At 32.9% G+C, this 26,528-nt stretch overlaps 1 protein-coding gene and 1 long non-coding RNA gene across 3 annotated transcripts in view; one reads left to right on the top strand and one right to left on the bottom strand.

Annotated features, from left to right (window-relative positions):
• Positions 1 to 2,329: 2,329 nt before the first annotated feature.
• LOC139092474 (tetraspanin-6-like) overlaps positions 2,330 to 26,528 on the bottom strand; it is a 47,039-nt gene continuing 22,840 nt past the window's right edge. Inside the window, exons 1-4 of one of the 2 annotated variants that reach the window (XM_070642883.1) lie at positions 23,864 to 24,241; positions 5,946 to 6,134; positions 4,296 to 4,469; positions 2,330 to 4,183 (exon numbers count right to left, since the gene is read on the bottom strand). In XM_070642883.1, the coding sequence (XP_070498984.1) occupies positions 3,893 to 4,183; positions 4,296 to 4,469; positions 5,946 to 6,119 (639 nt within the window). In that variant the 5' untranslated portion in view covers positions 6,120 to 6,134; positions 23,864 to 24,241 and the 3' untranslated portion in view covers positions 2,330 to 3,892. Of the gene's footprint in view, positions 4,184 to 4,295; positions 4,470 to 5,945; positions 6,135 to 23,863; positions 24,242 to 26,528 lie in introns of those variants that run through there. The other variant, XM_070642882.1, reaches the window with a different exon arrangement.
• LOC139092476 (uncharacterized) lies at positions 21,981 to 24,402 on the top strand. The gene is made up of 3 exons (XR_011544602.1): positions 21,981 to 22,397; positions 23,876 to 24,174; positions 24,265 to 24,402. It is a non-coding gene; the product is annotated as an uncharacterized lncRNA (long non-coding RNA).

The raw sequence follows: 26,528 nt of genomic DNA, 5'->3' as shown, positions 1-26,528 counted from the left end.
GCTGTCATAGGGTTAAGTTCTTTTAATTGATTAAATATCCCGAACAGACAAGATAGCATGCTCTTGAGTATGCTCAGTTAAATTGAATGAGTATACTCATGAGCACGCTGATTGCCTGTTAGGGTATAGTTTCTTAAATGATTTTGATGCAGTCAAAGGTCAGACACTATCGTAGAATACGATGAAATCTTGATTTTTAAGGAAAATCACAATTTTTTCGATAGTGTCTGACACAGTTGCAGATGCAGTTTTATTAATTTAAGTAGGGATTCTTCCATATCATCGGACTTTGAATCCATTTTGAGTGGGTTAGTAAGTCTAAGGGAGGTCAAGGATCACAATTGATCTGTACGACCAGCGAAGTAAGTAAGTAACATAAAATCACGTGTTTATTTTCTTAATCACCCTAAACCACGATACTAACCGTCAATCTTTGCATAAATGATTGCAAATAACTGCAACACTTAGCAAAGCTTAATGTCAATGCTAATTTTATGTCAACTCGAGTCAATTCTGAGCTTTCTGTTTATTTAGTATGTCAACAAATTAAGAAGAACTCATAGTTGACTCGAATTTTATATAGAGTCGAGTCAACACGAGTTGGCATTTGCATGTGAAATCAGAGTGATTTTGAGAGCAAAATCTAAGATCTCATGACAGGATTGCAAACAAAGTTGGCAGGACTCTGAGAATTCTAGCTCCATGAGTTCAAAAATGCGCTTCCAACTGAAAAGGACTGAAATCCGGACAAAGTGGTGTCCATTAAAGTCTGGTCTCTACTTTTTCTGGGGTATGAATTCCAGGACTCCGGACTCTAATGAAAAAGAACATGAAATCGACTCGAATTTTATATGGAGTCGAATCAACTTGAGTCGACTTCTCTATATAAAATCCGAGTCGACTTCGAGGTCCGCAATGGAGGCGCCTCAATATTAGAGTCCTGACGCAAAACATAATTTGAGAGTCACTAATATTGATGAATAACTTTAAGACAAGATTCATAAAAGTTCAATGATAAATCCTCTTCTGTCTTATGCTCGAGATTTTGATGTACTTCATCTCAAATTCAAGAATCTATGTACACATAACACATTGGGAATTTAGATTATGTACCAATGTAATATCCATTAAAACATAGCTCCTAATTCAGCAGAATTAAAAGCAACATTTTAACATTCCCAAGGTAACTTTATCGCATACAAAACCCCTTAATTATGTAGAATACTAATTAATTAGGTATGTAAAATTTCATGAACATACTGTAATAAAAATATGCTCTAAAGAAAACAATTAAAGAACATCCATATGAGAGCATACATAAAATACCACTCGAACATTAATTAAATATTTTATTATACTTATTCTGTGAATTAATATATTCCTCATAAAATGGGAAAATATTTTCCCTTACTTCATCTTCTTTTTATCTCTTAAAAGCATAAAATGGCATAAATCTTCTTAAAGATTTCGTCACAATATTTTTCATTTATACTTCAATATAATTTTTTTTATTAAATTTATTATTTGGTCATTTCGTTTTCACATTTTTTTGACTCTTTTTATATCTTCATCTCTTTATCATGTCCCCTACGCGCGCAACCGGGCTATTGTAATAATAAAATAAGAACTAAAATGAAGAAAATGGATATAAATAAAGGATAATGCACAATAAATTAGGATCAATTTGTGAATGATGCGTGAAACACATAATTTTTTTTTTCATCTTTTTTTTTGAATTCACAAGCTCAATATTTTTTATGTTAAATTTATTTTATATTCGTGCAATTCCACAAGTGCCATCGAGGAACGTAAAAGTAATTTCTTATTTTTTTTTTTCTTAGGAAAAACACATTTTTCAGTCTTTATGGAAATAAATCCTCTCTATATTATGCGGTGAGTGAATATTTGGCGTGTATCTGTATGTGTTCGTGTTTTTGTGTTCCTGTGTACTGTACTTTTTTATTCTCTTTGCGTAAATGGATATTGCTTGAAAGCATGTCACATAAATATTGTATTACTTTATTTTTTGGTTTTAAAGGTGCTAGATATTGAGAAGACTATTTTTTTGGCTTTATTACGTGAACTGTTGCGATTAATGATCCAGTACTATTATGCATTCGAGGCAGATTGTAAGTATTTCATTCATTTTTGAACATCTGACTCATTGACCAATGGAGAGATTCATCTGAATTATTATTTAGTTTGTCTGCTTGACTGACACACTTGCTAATTTGTGATTAATGTTTAATCAAATCCTATGAAAAGGAGTTCTTTAAAAGCACACCATAAAGAGCCCAAGAGAACGTGATTCTGGCAGCAGAGCTTAGTATGCTCAATTTTGAGAGTAGCGTTTTGAGTATTTTCCTTGTTTGTTCTCGTAAGCATGTTCCTTTATCGTCGGGCTTCAATTGATCCAATTAAGACACATGTTGGTCTCGCATCAGCCTGACGCAACATTTCTCACCTTTTCTACGATTAGCACTTTCCGAAGTAATTATTAATCGAGCAGCACTATTCAACTGACAGGTTGCTGCTTTGTTGCTAAGTCACCAAGATATAAGAGTCTTTGATTTGGACTTTTTATGGTAAGTAATGAAATTTACAGCATCGTGCTCTCCGGCAAGAAACTCTTACGCTACAAGTATCCCTGAATAACACAACGTGTTTGCTAGAGCACCCATAAGTCTCCGTGTAAACTGCAAGACGTGAATGTAAAAATGAGGTTTTCCGCTCAAGTTAAAGCCGAAATTTCCATCAATACTTCACTATGATAGCGTTTGTTAACACTAATTCACTCGGGTTTTAATGTGGAAGATTTCAAATTTTAAGAATAAATTTCAACATCTTCAAAGTCTCTTGCTGAATACATCACTAAATCTTTACTAGTAAAAGAGACTTCGTTTGCTAGAGACTTTGATCAATTTAATAATATTGAACATTCACAAACCTTTAAAAAAATTTGAAATTCTTATTCCATAAAGATTGCGGATGATCAGGCAAAAAAAGCCACATCATCATGTTCCCCTAAGAAATATGCTGAAACCTCGTCGTCGACATATGTACGTAAATTGAAATTCTCTCATGAATGCTTAAACTCTTGCACGAACTTATCTCAACATTCTTCCGCTCACAGCATCTCCATAGAATGCATAATAATAGGCTCTGAATATTACATACATACATATATGCTCCTTGCAAATATCTTTCTCTCTGTTGTATTTGTGCGAGTGTATCAATTTGTGTGTCCACATGTGTGTTTATACGTTGAACATTAAGAAGTGTTTTTCACGTTCTCGAATAATACTTTTACTGAGTGCATTAATCAACTATGTGCTCAAAAATCGAAATCACATATAGATTAACATCTACGTGACTGTTGCTTGTGACTCTTCTACATCAGATCTTATTTTGTTTGATTTCAGAGTTGTTGATTGCTTGAAAGCTCTAATGTTGACTTCTGTGTCATCATCTTGACAGCATCATGAATTTTCCACTTTAAGACCAAGATAACCACATAGAGATCTTATGCTCAATTCATGAAATATTCAGACCTGCCTTAAAACACCACAAGCTCCCACATATGCAACAACTCTGAATCCACTGCACAAGAAAAAGAACGAAAATGGAGAAATCTCAAATCCCATTAAGGGTGATGCATTATCATAGCAAAACTTGAGAAATCCCAAAATATACATTTTCATTCTTTTTTTTAAACTTGCAGCATCAACAGTCCCAATTCTATATTTTATTAGAAGAATACAACGAAAATTTCTAAACATTTTTATGTCTCTTTAAAAAATGAACGATTATGTGCGAATTAAAGCTCTACGGTGCGTAATAAAAATCAAATAAAATTGGGATCCTGAATGAGGGACATGATAAAGAGCGAAGTTTATGCCATCTGTTCATATTTTGCTTTATTGATTGTCTTTGCTAATGCAATTGATAGAATTGATCCGACAAGTGGAAACATTGCAAATCCGAGTGTTGAAAATGATATTCGTCCAATATTTTTGTCGAGATATTGTGTCACTTTCAAAAAGCATCCTTGATTATAAATTTGTGTCTCATCTTGTGTATCACATCGTACAGGTCCCGGTGTACGACAACATGAGCGTGGTACTGGTCGTGGTGGTGATAATGTATACCAATCACGATAGTCTGTATTTCCACAACATCCAAGCTATACACGTTCCATGAGAAATAAAGTTGGTGTTTATTTAAATTACCATGAATATTTAATATGTACTGTATATGGATATGGGAAGATGTAAATTAATTTACGAGCTACTTACATTCTCTTGCATGGCATCAAAATCTGCAGATTGCATAACGGCAGCTGGCCCATAATTGTGAAGACTCTGATTCAATCCCTTTCGTAAACCACCCGTTAAGTGATCTTTGTACGTGTATAAGCTTACGGCTAAAGTTAATTCTACAATCAAAATAACTGCCAGAAAACCAGAATACTGTGTTGTGATAGTTTATACAGTAGAGAGTATGTAAGAGACAGCAAAACAAGCAAAAAGAAACATAAAAACGAAATTAGTATTGCATAATTAATTTAGTTTCTGTGTGTTCCCTCCTAACATCACCGACAGCAACAACAACAGAGAGAGGAAAAAGGCAGTAAAATAACAAAAAAACATTATGTATATCTCTCTCGAATGAATAACAATGAATATAAGATACCATTACATATTTCCATTGTTTTTTTTTGTTCTTTGTTGTTTACTTTATGGATACGCACATACCATACACATGATACACATGTGGGGATTAACCATTTCTATTTTTAAGGGTGAGATTGTCGTGATTTTCTCATGACTTTTTTGCTTTTTGTTTATTTTGATGGCATTTGGACGACATTTTTCGATTTTTTGGGAGTTTCTGATTTTTATACATCTTAATCTGATTACACAATCGTTACAGAATTGTTTTGTTGCTTTTGGGCTTGAAAGCTGCTTGATTCTGACTTCTTGATAATAATGTTAGTCTGATATCCTAATTGTCAATATTTGTTATTCTGGATTTATTCAAAGTAATTCTAAGTAATGGCTATAGATTTTACTTCCTAGAAAATTGGTTCTGTATTTTGTAAAGTCCTTGAAGCTGTGGTTGGGAAATATATTCTGGGAAATTTGTAACTTTTTGTCTTGCATACATGAAATGTATTCAACATATAGTGTTTTTAGGAAAGAATGTCAGCTCAACGTACGGACAGTGAATTGTACAAACTAGGTGACAGAGCCAGCAACAGAGTCAGATGGAAAGCCTTCTGTTGTAACTTAAGCTCCACATAGGAACATGGTTGCAGTAAGTAAGTAAGTAAGTAAGTAACGTTTTTAGGGCCCAGACTTATAAATTGGAGTTATTGCGATTAATGTTCTTGAACGAAAGAACTCCGATGTTGTTACAGAGACAAGACCTAGGCATTCCAGTTCGTCTTGGCATCGGTACGACCGAGACCGAGACCGATACTTCGAAAAAGCTTAACTAGAACTGCAAAATCGAAAAAGAGCTTCGTAAATTAGACAAATACCGATTTTTCGTAAATGGTCTCTATTCTCTCCATTTGCTACGATGCACCTAGACCTACACTTATTAAAGTTATACACCTATCCTTACCTCAACCCTAAGGTATACTCTAGGGTATGCCACAAGTGCAGGTTAAGGGTTAGATGTATACCGAGAAACAGGCTCTAAGGGCCAAATTGGAATGGTGTTGACGCATAAGGCCTACCATTTAGGCTATTGATCTCATTTCACAGCTTGACACATACATAACCTCCTGTCAGAAAGAACCTTCAGTCAATAGGAAACCCCAGTTAATGGAAACCTCCAATAAATCTCCAAAGTCATCCAATTTCCATTCAATCTCAAAAAATGACTTGATTCTAAAAATATATAAAATAGGATAAAAATGAAACAATCATGTTACTCACCAAGTAAAGAAGCGATGATTGTGCTTTAACTGTACAACAGCATGCGATTGTGCCGACAAATAGTATAAGTAAACCCGTGCCGACAAGTATGATTTGAAATGTATTTGTATAGTATGTAGACAATTCCATGTAACGATGAAGGGCAATTTGAACCCAGATGCCCGATGCCAACATTGCTAAGCCCGAAACCTTAACCGTTATCATTTTTGTTGATTTTGTTTTTTTTTTGGGTGTGTATGTTGTATTATATTGTTATTTTTAGAGCCCGAACAAAAAGAGATGACGAAGAAAAGAAAAAGGAACAAAATAAAAAGTGCACAGCATCATCCGACAACCGGAGGTACATCCATATAAAAAAAGAGAAAGAGAGAAAAAATGTCATTAAATTTTCATCATAAAGTGTTTGAAAATTGTATTGTTGTTGTCGATTCTTTTTTTTTCTTCATCAGGTTCTTCCACACCATCCTCTTGTAATAAATTGACATCGTATATGATATCGACGAGATGGCATTTGGACACAAAAAATATATCGATTATTTTTCATCAGTACGCTTTTTTACGATTCACACAAAAAAAATTTAAGGTCTCTTTATGTGAAATCTGTTACTGTATCGGTATTGATTCAATTTCTAGTGTATGAACATAAATGAATGTCATGATGATGGTCAAGCTTTTTGTTGTCAGTTCAGTATAAAATTCAATTAAATTAAATTAAATTTTCTAGACAACTGGATAACTAAATGACTGTAAATTTATTTTTATGTGTCATGCGTGGCTTTTGAGATCTAACATGACTTTTTTTTTCAATTTTTGACAGGTATAAATTGCTAGATATTTTATGATGCATATCAATTTATGGATTTGTTTCAATTTATTTCAAATATATGTTCAAAAAAGCTACAGATGAATTTTTTGAGCTATGTTTGGTAACACAAGCGTGAAAAAGGTTTAATGTGATTCCAAAAATTGATTGTTTGGTGGGTGATTCACAAATGATGTCTTCTAACTGTGAGAACTGCATTTGAATGCGCCATATATGTGGCTTTATGACACTCTTAGCTTAACTCGACCATATACCATCCTCATCTTCTCGTGGAGGGGCCAATTCCAAACCAAGTAGTCAAACGAGGCTCTGGTTAATACAGAGTACATTGGCCTTGCAAGCTGCCACACTTAAATACAAGCTAAATGAACAAAGGAGAAAGCAGGAAAATGATTTAGATCAAGCTTATAAAAGCTTTTTGAATGTGATGCCAGAGCAGGATGGAATCCGATATCGAACCATATATAGGTGAATCAGCTAGTGTGAGAATAAAGCGTCTGTGCCTGAGTGATTATGCTACAGATTGGAAATCTGTATCATTCTTTTGTAAGTTCGTGAGTACGTGAGTTCGATTTCCACTAGAGACCGATCTTTCAATCGTTATACAGAGTGCTGTCGATATGACATTAATCCTGCCAATGTACATGACATTACAAGGCCATAACTATTATCGCACAGTCCTAGGGCATAGGAAAAGGCATACCTATAGCATTTGACAAGAAGAGCCAACAAGAAGGCCAATTTATTTGAGTTTCTAAATATTATGCCTGTAATACATTTTTTTCCTTTGATAGGTAATCGATAGGTGACAATTTTGCTGTAGGCATCATACATCCCCCTTAAAAGTCACACATCGCTTACAAATTACACTCCTACGCATATCGATATATTCATAATTCACAAACATATTAGTCCTAGGTTTGCCATTTCACAGTAGATTGCATATGCTGATAAAATGGAAATGAATTTTTCTGTCAACTCATTTTGCATACCAAAATTCAAGTTATGATACACAAAACATTCTCTCGATATGATAATTTAATATTTTTTGCCTATTTATTTTACGACTCATGACAAACTTGCTGCCTGCTTTTTATCACCATCGAGTATCAGATATTTTATGCTGTATAGATACATTCACCTTTTTTTGATCAATTATAAAATAAAGTCGTAAAAAATTTAACAACTGCGTATAAACAAAATTTGAGTTTTGGGGATACAGTCATTGAATAATTTAAGATACGCAATGGGAAATAAATTCAAAATCCTAATTTAATGGAATGATTTGACCTCGAGGAAGTGTGCATTTAACATGATATGTTTGACGCAATGCTCGTTAAATATTCAAAGAAGGAACTGGTGATGTCCTTGAGTTAAATCTCTAAGTATTGTCTAGGATGGTTCATTCTAAAAGCTACAAAATATTTGATAAGGAAGTTATGCTGGATTTTATACGTTAAAATAAACTTTTATATCCTACAACATTTAAAATCCATAAAATCATCACTCATCTGAAACGCTTCTTGAAACTCGAATGACACTTAAACTGCTGTTTAATATCACGAAGCAGGGATTAGGTTTTATGGACTAGAATCAATTGAATATAAGAAGCTTAGTGACAGGGGCACAACTGAGGGGTAGAGGAGTTGGAAAGGAGGTCGAACCGGTTCTTTTTGGACGAAATTCTCCTTTCAATACACCCTGGCATTTCTGGCTATGCCTTCCGATCATTGAACAGTACGGTACGGTATAGGTACACCATTGGTACAGTCCAATGGTACAGCTGGTATGTAAAGTGGTACCGTACCAGTGCTGTACCTATACCATTCCGTACCGTACCCTACCATCTCCAGAGAAATCGACCCCAAACTTCATCCCTTTGTATTTCTAACTACACCCCTGTCATTAGGCGTACATTCACCAATGGCTAGACTGTCATGCTATAACTTTTACAATTTACAACCGTTTGGGAGCTTCCTTGAATGCTTTTATCCCTCCACAAAGTTTCTTTTTTACATAATCGATTACATACTGAATAAATTCTAGTTGAAATGGGTCAACATGTTTCATTGGGGAAATTCAGTAACACAAATATTTAATGACATTTAGATTATCTGAATTGTTAAAAAAGTATTTTTGCCATGGCTAGATGAACCATCAAATGTCCATTACTGACTTGCATTAGATCTAACTTCGTGACATACTTTATATATCCCCAAAATGGAAATTTGGAATGAATGAATGGAGTGAAACATCCAGAAGGACATATCCCTTAAGGTTCATCCATATTGACCAAAATTGTTATAATTTAATCAAATGTAATGTGTTAAAAATTAATGAAATGAAAGAAATGTTAAGCATAAATATGTATGTAGTATCACATACCATATCTCAGCTCATATTTTGTGACATGCAAATGTCTAAAAAAGCAATCAGCATAAAAAAATCTAAATGAAATGAAAAAAATCTGCAGTGAACATGGAACAGCAGCGGATGTGGTTTTGAGAACATCAAGATATGAAATTTTTAGAAAAAAAGTACTTTTGGAACCAGCACAGAATGTGAATGATGTATTTAGGGTTGAAATGATTTAGGAAAAAATTCTAATTTTGCATTATTTTTTTTTTTGGAACTACTGCTTGTGCAAAATTTATTGTTAGATCAACAATTTGAATATTTTTTGATGAAGTTTCACATATGTGGGATTTTTAATGGAATTTATTATGATTCAGCCACAGTCATAAATATTGAATTTTTATTGCAATTAGTGAATTAATAATAGAAAAAACGTCAAAATTCATATATTTTATTGGATGTGGTTCTATAGGTATGACTTTGAGCTTTTTAATAGACTATAACACAATTTGAGGTTGAATTGGGGTAGGATTGGTCATTCTAGGCTGAAGTTTTCGTGGAATTGAATTTAGTGTCAAATTTACATCAAGTCGATATAGAAACGGGACCAGCATCTATTAAACAGACATAAAACTGGATTTTGAAGAATTAGGAGTCTCATTGTTGCCTTATGTGCTGTTTAAACTTGAATACTACCACGGGAGGAACTAGAAATGGAAGGGGCAGGAAGAAGTGTAGGAAGGAAGTTTGTGCTTGAACCAGAAATATATTTCACTATTCTTTGTTTTTTAAAATTCTGAAGATAGTCCTATATTTATTAAGATCAATGTCCGAGCACCAAAAAAGATGAACGTTCTACCAAAGAGCATTTAAGGCTCCATCAAAGTACCGCCAAATAGAAGCTGCTTAAGTTTAGCAGCCATATGAATGCTTCACGGAGTCGGCTTTCGTCAGGTGTTAATAAAAGAGATCTAGCGGAGCCTTAAAAGCTGTTAGATAAGAATTCTTCAGTTTTGTTGCTCGGGATGATTAACTAGTTTAAATCAAAATTAAATTCAAATTTCCCTCAAGAAATTACTTGTCAATTATCAAACCAAAATTTCAGTTCCTTTAATTTAATGAAAATAAATAAACCAAATTCCATGAAATTGTAACAAGCACAAGAATTTTCACAGTTGATGGTTACTATTTGCGTAGAAAAGGAAGAAGACTTAAATTCTCAAAAGTTAATGTTATGGGCAAAAATTACATCTTTTTAAGAAAGTTCGTGTCCTCAGAGATGACAATCTAATAAATGAACCAACATTGAAAAACTTTGAAACTTACAAACTTAATAAAAATACCTAAAATTCCTTCAAAAAAGTCTCTTCACAGTTGGAGGAAGTAGATTAAAGATAAGCAGCATCTTTAAGGCTATGAATAAAAAAGAAGAATCTCTAGTAGGAGATAAAAAGTAAGTCCCAAGTGGAATTTGAGAGATACAAGGGTATAAATCTTGTTTTTCGTGGGCGAAAATAAGCCTTAATGTGACAATTTGACATGTTGTAGGCAATAATTTGTCAAAAAAGTCCAATAATTCAATATGTTAAGCTATCCAATCTACCAAATCGATTTTAATCAGGTAACGAATATTGCTGAACATTTTTCAAATTTTCCATCATGACAACACAGCAGTATGCATCAATACAATACATGTATCATGTACATACAATGTCATATTTGTTGCTTTTTCATTTAATTTTCTCAAACATATTTATTTCATCCCTCATGTCAGAGTTGGCTCGTGGAGTTGTTAGGAATTTACGATTGCTTTTCTTTCCAACTCCCTTCCTCGTCTCCGTTCAAAATACATGTTTGAAATAAATTAGATTCTGTTGTCGTTTTTCAGTTCCTTTTTTTGTCATCTTACTAAGTCACAGTATGTTTATCTTTCTCTCTATCGTATACTACATTTTTATATGTTTTCATATGCTATGTGAACTTTATGATTTCTTTTTTTTATCATATTCTCTTACTTCATAGTGATTCATTCTATATTAAACTTTAATACCTGGAAAAATGGGGGTTGAAAATTTCTGCGGATTGTCTAGAAAAAATTCTTGTTTTGGAACTTATGAGCTACTGTATGCTATGTGATCTGCTTTGAAAGACGATAAGCCTGGAAAAGGCTAAAAATAATATATCTAGGCTTGCATGTTTGAGACAAGGAATCTAATTTGGCAAGAGTATGCCTAAAACCACTAGTTTCCTGCTGTTCTATGCCATGAGTCCTTTAGGTATGCGAGGCTAGGACATGAGTAATTTCAACAATCACTGACATATGAAGAGTAACTTTATTTGAGTCAGCTGAGAACATTACTACATTTGGCCCTCGAGTTAAGGTTTTAGGCTTCGTTTCCTTTTTGCCGAACAGATTTCGAATTCATGATTGTCTTCACTATACGAATTTGAAACAATTAAGTATGAAATTTGCTAGTTACGAGCTCTTGACCCCAAAAGCACGACCTAGAAATGGCAGAAAATCCGACCCTAGTTCGATTTAACTCTTGCCAGGTTCTACTTTGTCGAATCAAGAAGGTATTTATCGAATCTTGCTATTCGGTAATTTCTACTTTGTGAGCCTCCCGGGTGGGAATCCTTAAAATACCCAGAAACTCCAAAAAATTGCCATGCGCCTCAAAACTTCTCAACTCCAAAAAAATTCCAAATATTATTTTTACAATTGCGCACACAAATGTTTCCCTTTCAAAGATTTTATTTCCAGCTAAAGTCCCGCATTTTTATTTCCTATTTATTTTATTTTCTTGTTTTTAAACCTGCTACCCTAGGAATCGTTGTATGCTGATTGTGAACTTCCAACTCTCCCACTTTTACATCACACGGTGCATTTATTTTCATGTGACAACAAAAAACTGATATAATAGTTTTTTATATCCTACTAAAACGAAATAAAGAGGTAGAAAAAAAAATTAAAAATGGAAAAATATTTTGATGATAAACTTTATAATGGCACAAAAGCTTTTAAACAATTCCACGTAGGGGAGGAAAATATAAAAAAAAGTTTTGAAATAAAACTTGTTTTTAAAACCAATGCGAAAGGTGGAACGAACAACGAACTTGTCAGCTAGAGATAAATATTTTTGTTTTGTTAAGCGCTAATTGCCTTTTGCTTTGTTTCGTGGGTAAAGTTATGATTAGTATTATTGAAGAGAATGTATCTTTTGCTTTTTGGTTGATATTTTTGTCAGCATATTATTTGAAGTCTTGTTAAACTTCTCAAAGTACCGAAGTAAAATGAAATAGAAGTATGATTTTAAAATGGTATGCCAGATTCTCATCGTATATCTTTACGTTTATGTTCAACATAAAACCTGACAAATAACGCTGATTTATGAAACATTCCTAAGCATTCCATAGCAGCTTCGTTACGATTACATTTATCAGCATTAAATTGCAGTCGCCTTTTTGATTGACTGGCACATATTGAAATGTTATCACCATATGCTGGTGCACCACGACCACAGGAATCAATGTGACCACCATTGATAAAATTATGTCGTCGACAATCGATTCTGGATTCTTAGAATTGATTGGTCGACACTTTAGCAAATCAGACAAAGAGCGTGCTCTCAAAAGAAGAATAAGCTGATAGCAACACTCACGAGTATACTCATCTAGGATATTTAAGATTATTAGGTTCTCGGGAACATTTTCTTTGCCTATTCGTGCTAACTACTACGTCAAAAAATAAAACGGCTTCATAAGAATTTATTGTTATGTGCATTTTTTAAGTCTAACTACCCTTGAAGGGTAATAAATACGGATAAATGCATTCCATTCTATTCTATTCTATTTTCCTTCTAATACATAGACAAAAGGATTGAAACATACTACATATGATTACTTCTGAATGCAACAGACAATCCAAATATAATTTCATTTTCTATCCTTTTGAAATTGTTGAAGCTTCAAGCTTTTTGTCTGCCACAGACTAACTCTATGTATGAAAATAATTCTTGATAAACAGATTAAAAATACTCAGCATATAAAAAGGAGTAATCCATGGCAATAAAATAGAACAAAATTCATTCACATCATCCCATCTCATCTCGAAAAGCTAATCTTGATTGACAACAGTAGAGAATGAATGATAAAAAAAGAGTCAACTTAATCCTTTTTAAGTGCATTAAACCATTGACATACAATGTTACGTTTACGTGCTATCAAGCTATATAGCACAACATACATATTGTTAGCTTCTCATTGAACCAACATTTTAACCTTTAAAACACTCAGCATAACTTTCTCACTCGATTCTATGAATGGATGCTGCTACAGCTAAGAAAATGTAAAGTTTACGTGCCTTTATGCTTAACTCATTGACTGACTGTTTGTGCTCTATTTACTAACAATAAAATATATTATATTCAGGACAATTAAGGGGATTTAAATTAATTTAAGATTACATTTATTCACATAAAATTTGAATAAGCTATGGAATGGAATTTATCATGAGAACTTCTACATGCTGTGTGTCAATGATTGTTGTGAATTAAAATTATTGTTCCTATTTCGGAAGGAAGAAAATAAAAGAAAAAATGGAAACTTTATTGTTATGCTGAATATCTTTTTGAATAATTTAAGTGAAACTTGGAACTTGGATGAAAAATAATTCACAATTCTGGTCGGAAAGGACTTTATCAAAAAATTATTGCAGAAACTTTTTTTTCTTACTTTTTGACCTGAAAACTTTTTTAGCATAAAAAACTTTACATCAATGACCAAAAGGAGATACCACAATGATTTTGAATATTTCTTGTAAATCTGGACTTTTTGGCTCCTCTGAGGATGGTGAACTTTTCAAAGTTTTTTGGATTCATGAATTTTGTACTCAATAATGAATATAAAGGTCAATTTAGACAGCATGTTTAAGATCAGTGACATTTATATCTTAAATGTTTGATTTTCAAGTCGTTGGGATGTTGTAAGCTATTAAAAAGAATAAACTGTAGGCTATTCCGATTTAAAGGTCTCAGAGTTTTGCGTTATAAGCGTATTAGTGCCAAAGACAGTTTAACGAGTCAGGGTTCGCAAAACCACCGTACTCAAATTTAGAGCTACCGTGTATAGTGGAGTTCGAACCACTTTTTTGACATATGTAAGCTAACAATCCCTTTATTAGTCTTTAGGTCCTAATCAGTAAAATGTCGTAAACCACATTTTTTGCCATAAAAATGAGTCAAAATCAGCCGTCACAATGCTCTCAGGACAACTTTGCGTCTTACCCTTGTCTTGTAGTGAATCATTCAAATTCAAAGCTTTTATGCATTGACATATAATAGGGACACTACCAGGGTGCTGGTAACAGAACAGCAGCCTTTCTGGTGTTTAGACACACTTCTCATTATTAACGGTTCATCTGTAAACCTGTCATATCATCAATGACGAACACACACGCTTCATTTATGATAACACATCTTACAATCAATGCTGATTATCTTTGACATGCAAATTATTTACCGAACAAATTTTGTTCGTAAGTTCAAAGCAATTTTAAATGTAGCCCTAGGCACTATTGTTAATTATTTCATCTATTCTCATTCTCAAATCCTTTAAAATTTAATTTTATGATTAAAACATTTTCATATTTCAAAAACCTCATTGTCTTGAAAATTAATTAAATTTAAGAGATGTCAACAAAAGGATTAAAGACGAGCTTAAAATGTTTTTTCATAGAGCTTTAAACTTGAATGCTATAAAATCAAAATATTTTACAAAAATTCCAAGAAATCCTTGTAAATATATTCAGTGAAGTGGATATACAGTAACAAACATAAAAGGAAATAAAATTAAATTAAAGAAAAAAACATCAAAAAAATTCCATCATTTTAATTTGTCAAAAGATTTTTCTATCTAATTATGTCAGCTACAATTCATTTGAATAAGGGTAGGAAATGTCGTGTTAAGTTCTTTTGTTGAATTTATTTTGGAATGAATAATTTTTCAATTCTCGGGTTCAAAACTTGTTCTTAAATGCTTTGTTGAGGCACATTTCATTTTCGTTGTCAAATAAGGATAAAAAAAGCCGCTAAGTGTCCATCAGGATACCTCCACATCATTTTGTAGAGTTATAATCAACACTAGACGGTTCTGGGTCTGGTTTCTGGACGGTAAAAGAGCTCATGGACGGCCAAAGAACTTTAGGAAGGAAGCTGTCGATAGAGATAGTATTGCGCTTGGTATTGGAAATTGGCAAGTGGAATCCAGCGATAAACCTAGCTTCAGGCGACTTCTGTGGGAAGTCATGGATCACAACTGATCTCTACGACCAGTGAAGTAAGTAAGTAAGTAAGTAATCAACATGGGGACGTAAGTGAAGCAAAAACTGTAGCCAATGAGTTCCTTGGTATAGGATAAGTTGAAATTTTGAATAAAAAGCATCCTTTGCCATCCTAGACCTTGATCAGACTTTGAATTATAACCCGCTTCTTCCCCTGAATACACTCGTGCCAATCCATAAACACCATCGTTGTTAGTAAAAGTTTAAGTCGTGAAATATTCTGAAATCACCATGATATCTGATTTTGGTTCATTTTTTCGGCAAAAAAGACATTTTGCTAGATTGTGTCACTAGGGGTAGCAGACCAGAAATTTGAAACCTTTTCCACACAAGCTCAATTTTCTCATAAGCCAAACAATCAATTTTTTTATTCAGAATCCAAAAATTTATTACTTGTAACTTGATCGTATGAAAGAAAAACTTTTGAACTTTACACCCACATTAGACGATATATAGTTACTGCCATATTAACCATCATAAAATAAAAACAATTAAGTTAAGAAGAAAATTTTGTTTTTTTCCTTTTGACTTTTCTACACATTTCCATTTGATAGAGGACCTCCTACATAAACACAAGGAACAAAGATAATAATGATGTCTCAAATGTCATCATGAAAAAGTATTGTGAACTTTGTAAGTGGGTTGATTGTCATTCATAATAATTATAAAATGAAAATTGAAGCTTATTATTTATGTACGTATTTTATAAATTAACTATAACATATACAGCATATATCCAATATATATTCTTTTGCTTCCATCTAATAACATAGAATAAAATGTTATTACGAGTATCTTGTGTATTTTGTAAAGCTTCAATTCCTCGCTTTTGCTCGCATCCTCCTTGATATTATTTTCCATCCCCATATATATATATATGAAATAATTAATTTAATAACCGTAAAGCATATTCATGTGCATGCGCAACTTTCACTTTATTATTTTATTCATGAAATTTTTTTTATTTTAAAATCGATTTTGATTAAAATTTTTCATGGAAATACCTAAACTAGGAATATACTTCATCAAGCATGACAAGAGCTTATAATATTAAGTCAACATTGTAACTTTTTTTTGTTTCATGACAAAAAGCTATCTTAATGCTTTTTCATAAATTCTATACTCGGAAATCTTTCATCATAGTTGAAGAGTTTTGAAGGAAATTACTGCATATTTAAAATGTTAAGCATCCGGTATTTGATTGCTATATTGCTTTTTGTAAAATGAGGATTAAATTCTTTGATGTTTGTGTAATTTGATTACGTCCCCGAGTGATAGAAATTGCAAATGTGATGTCATGACTTCGCTATGGTTACTTTTATTAACATTAAATTGAAACTGTCTTCATAAGGATTCCATGCAGCTTCAAAACTAGCCATGACAGATTCTGCATAATTTATGTCGCTCGAGATAGAATTTTCAAAGTTTTCGAACTGCTTAACAACTCAATGATACTTATTTATCATATTATCTATAACTTAATTAACTGTAATTTCATTACGTTTAAGCGTTTTTAGGAAGCTTCTGCAAAAAGCAGATCAACAAGACAGCAAAAAGGATATGTAGATGAGTAAGGACACTTAGAATGAAAAATGCTACAGACTTTTTAAATGCTACAGATCAAGACTTTTCAGCAGAGCTTGTTGTAGACCTGGTTTTTGTATGAAAAAGTTGACCAAAGTCGACTCGACTTCATACAAAATCTGAATCGATTTCGAGCTCTGGTCCAATACCCTCAAAAGCCTCTAAATTGTACAAAGTTCCACACAAATGAATATGGACGTTATATGCCACCTGAACATACACAGAGCGTGCTCATGAGTATACTCACAGAATTGATCATACTTAATCATATTAATTGAATATCCCGATCAACAAGCTCATTTAGGTGGCCATGTTCATTGTCTGTAAGGACCATATGCATTCTTGCTCGGGATATGCAGAAATTATATATTAATATGAATTCTCCATGTTGTCGATATTAAATATTTCACATAAATTGGCAAATGTCCACCTTCCTAGCAACAAATTAAATTGTTTTCACGTTTCTGGATGAGCAAACAATATGTTTTAATAGAGGAAATGCTTAAAGTTAATAAAAAATTAATTTTTTGTATGATCACATTGTTGTTCAAGCAGTTTAGTGATTCAATTCATGGAATTTATCAGGAATTATTTTCTGCGAATTTTTAAAAACATGTTTATTCATAAAATATTTTAAAAAAAAATATTCGTGCTTCTCCAAGCCAATCTTCTTATACAGGTATTCACATAATTTCATAAAAATCAGATTTATCTAGACGAGTAAACAGTCGAAGTGGAAATATATTAAAAAGTATTCAATATTCGCACGAGTTCACATTCATGGAATGAGCATAAGACTTTGTAAATGTAGATTGTAATTCAATCTTTCGAGTCATCGAATAGATAATTTGTACGATATATTAACATAGATAAAAAAGTGTTCTATTTACCATCTTCAAAAATCTTCTTAATCACATAGAAGGCAGCAAATTGAACCTTTTAGCCAATTCAACATTAAAAAATCTCATCCGGAGCTATAAAATTAAATTTTTTTCTTTTATTAAAAAAGGCTGCTGGAAGTGTGTTTTTATCATTATAGCGAAATATTGGCATAGAATTTCAAATGCCTTCATGCAAATTAGTGAACATTATTGAAAGAGAGGAAATTTCAAAAGGAATTTCTAGTAATAAGCTTAATGAAATATACACTTGAGCAAACTGCTAAAAAGCGTTTTGTTGTGGGGTCTGTCTATTTATGATGTCCATTTTAGAAATAGGTATTCAATTAAGGGGCTCCAGTGGTGAAAACTATTTTTCAGTCCTGGGTTATAACCCGGACCTTCAAAAGGAAAACGTTCAAAACAAGGCTCCCGCAGATTATAATCTTCATACAAAATGATTTTCAAGATTATAATCTTCATACAAAGATTATAATCCGAAATAATCTTCATACAAAGATTATAATCTCAAATAATCTTCATACAAAGATTATAATCTTTAATAATCTTCATAGAAAGATTATAATCTTTAAAATAATCTTCATATAGAAGATTATAATCTTCTAATACAGTGAATTTAATTTCAAATATAAGGAAAATACACATTTTATGCGAAATTATCTATTTTCCGAGCTTTTTGTTAACTGTGCACTGTGTATCAAGTTTCAAACTAGCCCGAGCGGCATCAACCGTATGTGTGGTAGCCAAATGGCAGTCATGCGGCGCTGCCGACTGCCGACTGCCTTGAGTCAAGGCAGACCAATATTCGCCATACGACTGCCTTTCTGCCTTGATGGCGCCCCCAGATGTCGATTTATCCGCTTGAGCGGCTGCCACACAACCGCCATTGCCGTTAGATTGCCTTGCCTTTTAATCGCCGTGGCGGTGACATAAAGGCGCTTATGCGGCGGTCGTCAAGGTAATATAAAGGCACTGCCTCGAAATTGCCTCCTCACTGCCTTCTCACTGCCTTTAGAAATCTGTAATAAAACTGTTATAATCAAACATAATTTAAATTTTATTTTTCAGTTATAAATTCTCTCTTTATTTCATCAATATCATAATTTTTACATTGTACTACATTATTTTATTATTTTTGTCCTCGTGATTTCTACGGGCTGTGTGCATGCAATTTCTGGTGGCGTCCAATTTTTTGTACACTTCTTGAGTTTATGATGCGGTAACAAACAAAGATGACCAGAATAAATTTTAATATGATTTAGACCTGAAATGATAAAGAACATTTAGTTTATTCTGTTTTATTCATAAAATGGAACAAAACTAAATACATACCTTTATCTGTCCATCCAATCTCTTTATTTTTCAAATTTTACATCAAAATTCGAAAACACGCGGAAAAGTTATTTTGTTGTCGGTGGTCACATGGCAATCACAAGGCGATCACATGGTGAAGATCACACGGAGGCTTAAATTAATAGAAAAATCATTGAAAATTTGATTTTTACTCACTATAAGTCCTTTATTTAATGGGGTGGTTGATCTTTGTATGATATTCACTCAATTAATCGTCAAAAATTGTCTTCAATTTCACTTTCCACTGTTTACTGAAAAAACACACATTTTATTTTTTATTTTTCATGTCATCACATAATTTTATTTAAAATTTCCATTACTTACATCAATTTCCTGTTCCAATTCAAAGAATTTTGTGTCTTGTTAGGTCCAAAAAACGCTCCAGATTTATTATTTTGCCGATTTTTTTCATCTGCGATGTCAACACTTTAAAAATTACAACTCAAATGAAGTACACATGAAAAAATTGTTGCACTGTTGTTAATGAAGGCGGTCACATGGCAGTCACAAGGCGGTCATATGGCCGCCACGAGGTGGCCATGAGGCGATCGTACAAGGCAATCACAAGGCAAGCAAAAGGCAATCACAAGGCAATTATTTGTCAGCCACAAGGCGAACATATATGGCAGTGCCTTATGGCAGCCTTATACATGGCAAGGCAGTGTGAAGGCTGCCACATAGCTGTCATTGCCAAAAAATGCCGCTCGGGTAGGTTTTCACTCAATTGCAATGAAAATTGATGTGAATAATTTTATTTTTAGGAATATTTCACCCTAGGTTAAAGAAAATTCAAGTAAAAATTGACATTTTCGAGGGTTTTTCTGCCATGTTTAAACAAACTTAAGAGAAATTAGGCTTTTCTGTAGGGTTTTACAACCAATTTGGCTTTACTGAGGAGTTTTTCACTTTTAATAAGGAAACCGACCCAAAATTCGTCGAGTTTTTCACCTTTAATTAGAAAACAGAGTCCAAATCGGCTTATCTGAAGAATTTTTCACTCTAAATAAGAAAATCAAGGCCAAATTCGGCTTTTCTGGGAGGTTGTTCCTCCCAAACAAGAAAACAAAGGCCAAATTCGGCTTTACTTAGAAGTTTTTTACTCCAAATAAGGAAATCAAGGCAAAATTCTGTTTTTCTGAAGAGTTTTTCGTCTTAAATAAGAAAACCGAGGCATAGTTTGGCATTTTTAATGGGGGTTTTCATTCCAAATAACAAAACCAAGGCCAAGGTTTTCTAAGGTTTTCCATCTCAAATAAGAATACTGAAATAAAATTTGACTTTTCCGAATAGGTTTTCATCCTTGATATGAATACTAAGGCAAAATTCTACTTTTTTCAATAATTCAATGTAAATAACACTTTCGTAATAATTAAAAACTTAATATGACATTAAAGTTGAAGATTATAATCTTTAAAATGATTTGTATGGAAAAGATTATAATCTCCATACAAAGATTATTAAAGATTATAATCTTCATACAAAATTTTAAAAGATTATAATCTTCCATACAAAGATTATAATCTTTAATAATCTTCATACAAAGATTATTTAAGATTATAATCTTCATAGAAAGATTATTGAAGATTATAATCTGCGGGAGCCTTGTTCAAAATTTGTCAAAAATTTAAATATTTGCATGAAAAAACGGGACATTTTGAAGCTTTGTCGGGAAACATCAGTAAGGGAGAAAAGCACAGCAGCGTCCCGGCCAAAATACAGCAGATGGTCGCCCTACAATAGCTCCACAATTTCTAACCCATGCTCTGAATACCTCCCTGAAGGGACGACGTCAAAACATCGAATTAATTAAAAATTGCTGTAATTTTCTGGCAACACTTCTGTGGGAAGAAGGGTTTCTGATATGGATAGTAGGGAAAGTGGTCGTTCACTTATTACGTAACGTTAAAATATGGACATGTTAAACAGCACCACAACCCCACAGTGATCTAAGCGTATACTGATAAAGACACTTGCCCTGATATGATTGATGCAATAAGCGCAAAGCCTGTGCTTAAAACATCTTAAGAGGATACGCCGGAACTATTGCGTATAAGTATATAGTATAAGAATTTGATTTCCTCATATTTTTATTTTCACTACTTCTTAACAGCCCCCCACACAGAAAATATCTCGAAACTTTTCTATAGCCCAAATTCAAAAGCGAGTCAACAACATTTGGTTCATCTCGAAATAGCATTGAACTAATACATGAAAAAAATTGTTAATCCTTTCTCACAGCTTACATTCAGTTCAATAAAAGAAGCAAATCCTTTTTCAATGACGACAGAAAATTTTCACTTCTATTCAAAAGATGAAGAAAAAAAATCACTTTCTTTTTAAGAAAAAAAGCAATTTTGAAGGTCCTTCTCGTTTTTTAATATCATGCACAATACAGTACGTTACTATACAGTATGGATGAAAAGAGAGCGTGAAATGTAAAGAAAAAAATGAAATTTCAATAGAAATTCATGCTTAATGGAATAAAATCCCGTTTTTGTGAATTGATAACAGAAACGTGACATTTGAGTAAAAAGCAATTGATAAGATTAGGACGACGAGAATATTGAGAGCCGTGCCAAATAAAATTGAGCATGTATAATCAAATGAAAACATCGCAGAGAGACTTGTCTCTATAAAAAAATTATTAAATATATTTTTCTCAGTCATAATCGACACTCGCGTAGACCAGACACTCGTTTACCACAGCTGTGATAACACATAGAGAGATTCCGCAATGAAAATAAGCAGCAAAGCGGAAAAGGTTGAAGTTTTTGTCAATACGCTAAATCATTCATTTATTGCTATCACGACAATTTATCTAACGTGGTACTGCTTTCATGTTGGCTTCACAGAACTCATAACATTTCACGTGTGGCTAACGACAATCGGCTATCAATTACTAATGGCAGAAGGAATTTTAGCCATGTATAAACGAAATACCTTAACAATGCTTGCTGATAGTAAAAGACAAAAAACGATAATACATTGGATATTGCAGACGAGTGGTGGAATTCTTGCTATAGTTGGCATTATTGTACAAATTATTTCACGTTTTCGACTTGGAAAGCCTCACTTTAGTTTGATTCATTCAATTATTGGTAGTGAAATGGTTTTTGTGTTTATATCATGTATTTTTATGACTAGAGGTTCCAATATGCCTGCAAATTGTGATAAAAAAGGTTAATTTGAGGTTATCAATAGATATTTTACAGTTTTATGACTTGACATTGCATTTAATCTATTTGAAACCGGAAATTAATTTGTTATGGGTGTTTATAAAGCAACAGATGTTCTGGAATTTGTGAACAATTAATATTGTTTATGTATAAACAGCACGTATCGTTGAATAATGTTTTGAATGGAAATTGTGGGAAAACCAAAGTGTTACTAATTCCTGAATTAAATGGCAGATGCGTCATATTGATACTTACAAAAACAGAACAAATTTATTTTGAGCGTAACAATATTTTAAACCTTATTATAGTCATTTGATAAAATTATAGTGAATGGTCAATTACAGTAGTTCATCATTGTAAATTGTTGGTCTAATTGGGTTTGGCATTTGCGCAAATTTTTTGACAAGAACTGGTTCATTTTAGAGGTCTTTCACTTATTAGTTTACAAAATAACGAACCCTAACAGACAAAGAGAGCGCTTTTAGGTACCGTAGTGGTCTTTCTGTACCATAAAAGTATATCCTTTGCCTATTAGGGAAACTTTTTTCAAAATTGAATTCCTAAATTCAACCCTCCCACCTACCCCCATCTGAATGTAATTAGCGAACAGTCCTTTAAACAGATTCATTTGTTGACTATTTATTTAAGATTTGGGCACATGTTACTAAATAACCATACACACATTGATTAAGAATAAAGTAACATCTGGATTATATCCATATAAACGGATACTCATAGAATATTGAAATAGGTTTCAATAATTTAGTCTTAAAATATGCTTTTTCACTAACCATATTGAAGCCATAAGATTCAGATGTGCAGTATAATAGTGAGTAGCCTTTCTCGTATCCAGAGCTCAAAGTCGACTCGAATGCAATATGGAAAAATCGACTTTATTTCACAAAAAGTTTGAGTCTACCTCGAACTCTGTTCGTACAACGACACACCACAATATGGCAAATATTGAGCAAATTGGCAAATTCATGGGTATTTTGAAAATCTCGGGGGCAAACTTGCGATTTTTTAAGACACATCACTTTACCGTGACTCACAGGTTGCTCATCACCGGACATAAGTACGTCACACTTATTACGTTCGTCAATACAAAATCATTAAATTATGTTGTGTAAACCTTAAATGTAGGTCACATATTGCATCATTAATGATGTAACCAAAATGTTCCATATGTATTGCATTCATATTTCTTAGGAATGTTAATGTAATACATATGGAACATTTAGGTTACATATATGAATTAAGTTTTTGGTATTACGGGTTATTACAAGCTTTTTTTACTATTAATCCATATCAAATCGATATAGAGAACCTCTAGTCAACACGTTTCCATTCTCATTGACTTGGAAATTTATATTTTTTTTTTTTCTCACATCTTTTACCAGGCCTGATTTCCTTCATATTTCTTATCTTGTCGATTATCTCAGGATGTTCAGCATTATACTCGATCGAATTGAAAAAATATTTGAAGCCAATATACAGCAAATTCATTCACAATCTCCTAGCTTTAATCACATTTGTAACTGGTATGGTATCTGTTATCATTGCTTACGATACAAAAACATGGGCGAAGAAACATGATCCTGGTAATATGAGAATCTTAATGATGTGGCTGCTAGCCTTCATAATTATATTTACTTTAATTGGACCTATTAAAACTTTATGGAATCATCTAAAGACAATTGTGAGTAGATGAAAATTAAAAAAAGCGGGAATGGAAGAAATTATCCTAATTTAATTTTCATTATGGAATCTCGTATATATATCGTTTTAGAGGAAATTTTTTGACATCGTAAAAAGCAGAAACAAGTAGGAAAGTAATTGATATTTTTTTGAAGCTCATTTTTTGTATTTTGTAGTTAGAACAAATTGTTAAATTTAATAAATTAAATTAAATAAAGTAGAGTTCGTCGAAAATCTGGAGATCTGCGGTTCCTGTGTTTTAGATGCGCATACCTCCAGGTTTTTGGCGAACGCATTAATCATTGTGTGACCTTATTGGATATAAAAAAGTTAGAGCATTACTACATTTGGTATTGGTAATTGGCAGAAGGCAGTCAAGAATAAAGCCAACTTCAGAGGACAGCTAAGGGAGACTTTGGATCATAATTGGTCTGTTGACTGATAAGTAAGGAAGTAGGCTGAAATCTCATATCGCTCGACTTTAACTTTTGGACTGAGACTGAGATCGAAACTTAAACTGAGACTACTGAAATTGAAGTTGTGGCTGAAACAAGCCAAGACTGATACCGAGACCGAGACCAAGATTGCAAGACCTGTGAACAAGATCGAGATTGAGACAAAGACTGAGACTGAGACTTACACTGAGACTGAGACTGAGACTGAGACTGTGACCGAGACTGAGACTGAGACTGAGACTTACACTGAGACTTAGATTGAGCTTGAAATTGAGATTGAGATCAGTATCTAAACTGAGACTACAAGGAAATTGTTCGAACTTCGAACAATATTGGTTTAGTTCCTGAGATTAAGAAGTCTTTGTCTGGGTCCCGAGAACCTTTATGCAGTATATCCCTTCATCTACCCTACTTTAGGCTCAAAAAGTTTAAAAAGCTCATAATTTAAAGACTCTTTTTGAATAAAATCTAGTCAAGTAATAAAACAGCCTTGATGGGTCAAAAAGCGACAATTTTTCATGCAACAACTTTTTTTCTCCAACAATTTAAATTAAGTACGGTGATAAGCATGATAATGAATGATATTAAATGGAAATATATATCTTAAATTTGAATAATTTCTCATTCTCATAATTGTTTTCATTCAAGTTCTTCTACTTATTCATGGTGCTCAATTTAATTTATTTGCTGTTATTGTGGGATACTTTACGCTTAATTTTTTTAGGTGGAAACTTTCTCTTTTCCTCTCTAACACAATGACGATGTACAAAAAAATAACAATAAAATGAATGACGGAAAATTAAATTTTCTTTGCTGATTTACATTTTCTACAGTCTCATTTTTAAATTGATGTTGGGTATTGAGATGAAAATTTGCCTGCGTTTTGGGAAAAGTTTTGTTTTGTTCTATTGTTTTCTTGATTTTACAGTTCCTGCTCATTTACTGAGGACAATTGAAAATCAGAATTTAGAATATGAATCATATCGCACAATATTCTAAAAATAGATATAAAGCATTCTAATATTAGAATTTCTGACATTGAAAATTGTCTATTAATCATTAGAGAAGTGCTGTGCCAACTTTTTAGTCCCATTTTGCATCTTGATGATAATCTACGATCGTAACTGCACACGAAATGTGTTTCATAGCACTAGTGGACTAAGGGCCGTGCAAAACTAAATTATTTGACTTTTTGCATATCAGGGGCAATCCAGAAGTCTTTTGATGGGAGAAGAAGCATAAGTGGGGGACATGGTGTGAGGCGTAGTTGATATTTTGATGTGAAACACAATACTTCAGGGAAGGAAGGAAGGATAATGTGAATTTTGGTCCCAAAAAATCAAACAGATTGAAATATTTATCCAAAAAGTGGATTTGAAGGAAGTGGGATTTGGGGGTCAATCCTCTCCCTGGATACACCCCAGCTTTGTATTCCTCTTTACACCTCATTACAACTCATTCCCACGTTCCGCGTAATGCTCCGATTCACAATATTTATTTTTAGAGACCAACCAATATTGTGGAAGAGCTACTAAATAACAATAAGAAGGAAGTAAATCGATGTAGCAATAAAAGTTTTTCATTTTCCAAACAGAAAATTGAGATTTCCCATTCATCGTCATAAAGCATTAATCTATAGACTTTTAGTCAATTCAAGGATTTATATGCAAAGTTTTTCATCACGTCTTTTTGTACCGTAAATTATCAATCTCATCTACCTACGATCAATTACCAACGAATTCGCGTTCGGAATAGAAAGAGAAAAATTTTTGTGAGAACAATGAGAAAGTTTTCAGGATCGATAAATTATTTCAACAAATTTACATAACAACAGTTTATTCATGAGAATTAATCTCATGTCTTCTAATGGAGGGTTAGATAAACTTTGTTTTATTATTGG

The sequence above is a fragment of the Chironomus tepperi genome, unplaced genomic scaffold (genome assembly GCF_022539635.2).
Source record: "Chironomus tepperi strain 1889 unplaced genomic scaffold, CSIRO-AGI_Ctep_v1 contig_301, whole genome shotgun sequence".
Classification (NCBI taxonomy): Eukaryota; Metazoa; Arthropoda; class Insecta; order Diptera; family Chironomidae; genus Chironomus; species Chironomus tepperi.
This window is presented reverse-complemented; position numbering and strand designations above follow the sequence as displayed.